A 4,702-nucleotide genomic window follows, 5' to 3' on the forward strand; every position below is an offset into this window, starting at 1 on the left:
TTCATGTCAGGAACCTGCCTTACAGGAGTGACATCTACTGGAGGAAGAGAAGTATTACAGTGAAGACATCAGGGTAAGGCAGCATTTACATAGCCTGATGTCCAGTACTTGCACCAGACACAACAGATGTCTGATTTTCAAGCCGGCTTAGTAGAAGTCACCCATAGCCTTACGGTGACATGGTTGGGGAAAGTCCTCACAGAGGGTGTTATCCGTTTTCAACTAGAATGAATGTCTTCTGCTCATCAATACATTATTTTACTCCAAGAGATCCTTTTAAAACACCACAATCATTTTGACTGTAAGAACGAATGAGACACAATCATCTCTCTTGTCATAGTCATCCATCAAACTTTAATCACACACAAAGCATTTATACAGTTCCAACCATAAAAGAGCATACTCTGTTAAGACATACAGCATTGTAGGTTACACACATGATTTCATCAAATCATTATATATTTTTTATTTTATATCTTAAATCAACTATTCATTATGTACAATTGTCTTCATGTGAGGAAGTGAGGCTGAGACTTCGAGTGAGAAGTCTGAGAGAGAGAGAGAGAGAGAGAGAGAGAGAGAGAGAGAAGAGGGGGAAAGAAGGGTTAGGTATATAAGGTAGATTTTTATGTTGTCTTAAGGTCCTGTGATGGTCATTGGTTGTGGCCAGGGGTCAGACGGGGTGGCGGTTGTGGGAGGCACTGGTCGGCCTCTCCAGGTATTGGTGGACACCTGGAGAGAATGCCCAATGAGGAAGAGGAATCACCACACGTAGGAGTCGTCATATCTGGAGATGGAACAGAGGAAAGAGGGCGGGAGAGAGAGAGAGAGAGAGAGAGAGAGAGAGAGAGAGAGAGAGAGAGAGAGAGAGAGAGAGAGAGAGAGAGAGAGAGAGAGAGAGAGAGAGAGAACAATGAGTCCTGTGGAAATTAACCTTTGGCTTCACTCCCGGGCTACCCAAAGTCAGATCTACTAAAAGCTGTGCATGCCAGTCTTTTTCTGTACAGTAGGTGGCTGTAGCTGATAAAGTGGCCATTCTTTGACACTACCCTATTGATGTAACCCCAAGAAACAAAGAGATACCAGTCTGCACCTTCCGTTGAAATTGCATTGGCCATTTTTGATATCTTTGATGGACTGACCTTGATCTCTGGTCTCTCTCTGCGTTGTTGCCGAACAGCAACTCTGACATCACCCCCTCCTGGGTGGACCTCTTTCCATACCTAGAAAAAAGAAAGGAAGAAAGAACGAGAGAGCGAGAGAGAGAGAAAAGACTGTCAAACTTCCACTCCACTCTAAGCATGCTGCAGGAGGACCCCACTTCTCGATGACAGGTAGAACATTTTGCTGTCTGAATGTGTCTCAAGGTGCCACGGCAGCTGTCGGAGGTGTGTGTAATGGGAGAGGGGTGATGTAATTATCTGTATGTTTGAAACTTGAGCATGTCAGCCCACAAACTCCTATAGACACTGGGGCCACCAGACAAGGCCAATTAGAACCGATCGTGAGTCAGAGCTCCTTTCCTCTGAGGCTGTTCGAGGCCTTTCTTGCTCAACTACCAAAGATAATGAGGGTTTTAAATAGCATGATAATGTAGTTCTCTGTCGTAAGGTAGGTTATAGACTACGCTTGGATTATTCGGGAAAAATCAAATAGTTTTTCCATTCCTGTGTGTTTGTCTGTTTTTGTATGAGCACTCCCTGCGCAGATAATGTCTGTACAAAGGATCAATTTCTCTTTGAAAATGAAATTGGAAGTTGAATATCTCAGCGGGATTTGGCTGGAATTGCTTCCTCTGTGGGGGAAAATGTTTTTGAGTGGAAGATGTTCACTTTCCCCATCATGCCACCTAACCTGGCATTCATAATGGCTGTGCAATGTTACACTCCAATTCAACCCCACTAAGCACTCCAAAGTGATACCGGTGAAGCGGAGGTAAGCATGATCAGCCATGCCTTCTAAGAAAGCGACCGAGGCAATCACACCTGCTCCATAGACAGCCGGTTGTAACAAGATGTAAAAGGGAACCATCATTGTCACACCACGCACTCATCTCTCCACTTAGAAACCACTTTGTGAGAATGCAGAAGACATCATTACTGTTATATATTTTGGATTCCCGGAAAATCTGTGCTCTTGCAGCAGGTAAAGCTTCTCTAATGTTTCAAATGAGCATTTCCGATTGGTCGTTCACATTTGGCGGTAGGTAGCCTAACGGTTAAGAGCGTTGGGCCAGCAACTGAAAGGTCACTGGTTTGAACCCCCCCCCCCCCACCCCCCAAGCTGACTAGGTAGAAAATCTGCCTATGTGCCCTTGAGCAAGGCACTTAATCCGAATTACACCTGGAAGTCTCTCTGAAAAGAGTGTCTGCTAAATGACTAAAGTGTCAAATGTAGACCAATGTGTTATTATGGCAGACAAGAAGAACAAACTTCACCAAGTTCCTCTTGGACTATGTAGTTCTGATCTACACTATTCCAGGATATTATTGGTCATCATCCAGGCCATTGTGATATTATGAAAACTTAAATGTGGATGCTATATGATAACGGATTTACAAAAGAGTAAACCTGTTTCCCCTCTAAATTTAATGTAAGAGGGTTGGATAGGTTTTCTTAAAGATCAAATGGCCTATTTGAATATCATGAATAATATCAGGTGTGCCTGATCCAGTCCCATATCAGCAATAAGACAGAGACCACCTATTCGACCAAGACATCACCACATCAATATAGAATATGTTATAGGGAACCTGCCTGCACACAGAGATCCATCATTGGATTTGGAGACTTCACATGGGTCTGTCTTCACTGGTTTTATTGCTATGGCATTATTTATAGGAGGAGGGCCTAAAGCTTTTTGAGAGTGCCCTGTAATAAAATGTTGAAAATAAATATCATGGTGTATGGAACATTAAGAGCTTGAGGCAACAATAAGAGCAGAAAACTCAGGGGCCACTGTCACAGTAGACGACTTAACCTAGTCCGGAATGAAATACAGTATTTCAAAATGAAATACAGCTCCATTTGCCATAAAAGAAAACGAGGTATGTGGTTTATAACTTAATAGAAAACATTTCCCTTAATGTTAGGACCAGGAAGAAATATAATTCAAAAAGCAAACGCTGCTGTGTACCTCTGTCTCGTGATGAGATTGATGTAGTGTCTGAGCGCGGTGTAGTATTTGGCCAGCTCTTCGGGAGCCGCGTCTTCTCCGGGGTTCTCCGGTTTAGGTGGGTAAGCGTCCACGAAAGTCCCGAGACACATCAGCACGCACAACACCAAGGCGACCAAGACGGTCCAGGGTTTCAGCATAACGGCCATCTGTTGTCAGGAGAATGGGGTTAGGGAGCACGCGATTTTATCATTTAACAAAGCCTCAACCGATCTCAATAATATAGCCAACATTACACCAATTTCATAGATCAGCAGGCATCCTAATAAAAACATGTTTTAGAAGGTTAACATCAGGCGCAATGATGTCGACCTGTTAGTAGTAGATAATTTCGATCCTGCATTATTCTTGAATGAAATCTGCATTTTCTGTAGGCTACTGAATGCGTATTGAGAGCAAGTTGCAGTACAAGCTAATTATCCATGTTTGATTACTAATTCGAACTCGCATCTAAATAATTACCGACAAAAGTAATAGGAATGAGTTTGAAAGGGAAAAAGCAACAAGTAAAACAGCATAAAGAATTGGTAAAACCTGACCAATTATATTATATTACCCCTTTGAAACATGTTTTCGCTATAATTCACAAGTCATTGCTAAAATAGTAGCCTATTCAACATGAACATGATTTATTATGCTAATTGTCAAATATTTGCAACTGTTATAGGAATGCATGTTGTGCCAGCAGAAATCACGACTTTATCCAAATTTCATTTGCGCAACATTCGCCCCGTAGCTGTCCATGGTTCTGAAAAGCATTTTCTAGTATTTTCTAGCATTTTCAAACCAACTCCTGTTGGGGAAACAATTCTAACTGTAGGTTGCAACATGCAGATCATTGCTATAGGTGATCGGACCAATCACTTTTTTTCAATGACGAACTGCACAAATAACTACTCATTTTTTTTATGTCCAAATATGCAAAGAAATTTAAGCTTGAAGGTAATACAGGCAAAACTAGCAAACTAGCAAACATGTAAAATGCACAAGACTAAAAGTTGTAATTACTTTGAGAAGACTTGACGTGAGCGACAGGTAGTTAAGACAAGTGGTGTCTGCGTCCAGCAGCGTGGATTCTATTGCTTGGCTTCTGCAATGTTCCTTTTTCAACTGGTGTCTTTGCAGCAAATCGCTGGTCTTTTTGTTTCACTCCAACACAAGGGGGTTTATATACCCATCGTCGCCTCGTCAACGAGGTGGGACGGGTGGCTGTGATGTGATGGTTAGAAGGAGGATGGGGGCATAATACCGACGTCACCTGACGATTAACATAATTTGTTACTGATGCATCACCCTAGTCGAACTATGTGGGGAAACGCAATTGGAATCTCTGACGTATGCTATAAGGACAGTGGGGGCAATTTGGATCACACCTGTCCTATTGACATTGACAAACCAATGGAATGCTGTCAAACTATTTGGATGGACGGTGTCAAACATAGCTAAATGGTGATAAGCTACAATCAGGTCATTATTAGGCCTTCACTCATTCTTTCACAATTTCCAATGGATATCTTGGTTAAAACA

The 4,702-nt window shown here is 42.2% G+C and overlaps 1 protein-coding gene across 1 annotated transcript; it reads right to left on the minus strand.

Annotated features, from left to right (window-relative positions):
* Nucleotides 1–334: 334 nt before the first annotated feature.
* LOC118370404 (peptide YY-like) lies at nt 335–4,342 on the minus strand. The gene is made up of 4 exons (XM_035755393.2): nt 4,184–4,342; nt 3,137–3,324; nt 1,143–1,223; nt 335–787 (listed from the first exon to the last, which is right to left on the minus strand). Exons 2-4 carry the CDS (start codon nt 3,322–3,324, stop codon nt 763–765), a joined length of 294 nt encoding a protein of 97 aa, XP_035611286.1. The 5' UTR covers nt 4,184–4,342; the 3' UTR covers nt 335–762.
* Nucleotides 4,343–4,702: the final 360 nt, after the last annotated feature.

The sequence above is a fragment of the Oncorhynchus keta genome, chromosome 32 (genome assembly GCF_023373465.1).
Source record: "Oncorhynchus keta strain PuntledgeMale-10-30-2019 chromosome 32, Oket_V2, whole genome shotgun sequence".
NCBI classification, from domain to species: Eukaryota; Metazoa; Chordata; class Actinopteri; order Salmoniformes; family Salmonidae; genus Oncorhynchus; species Oncorhynchus keta.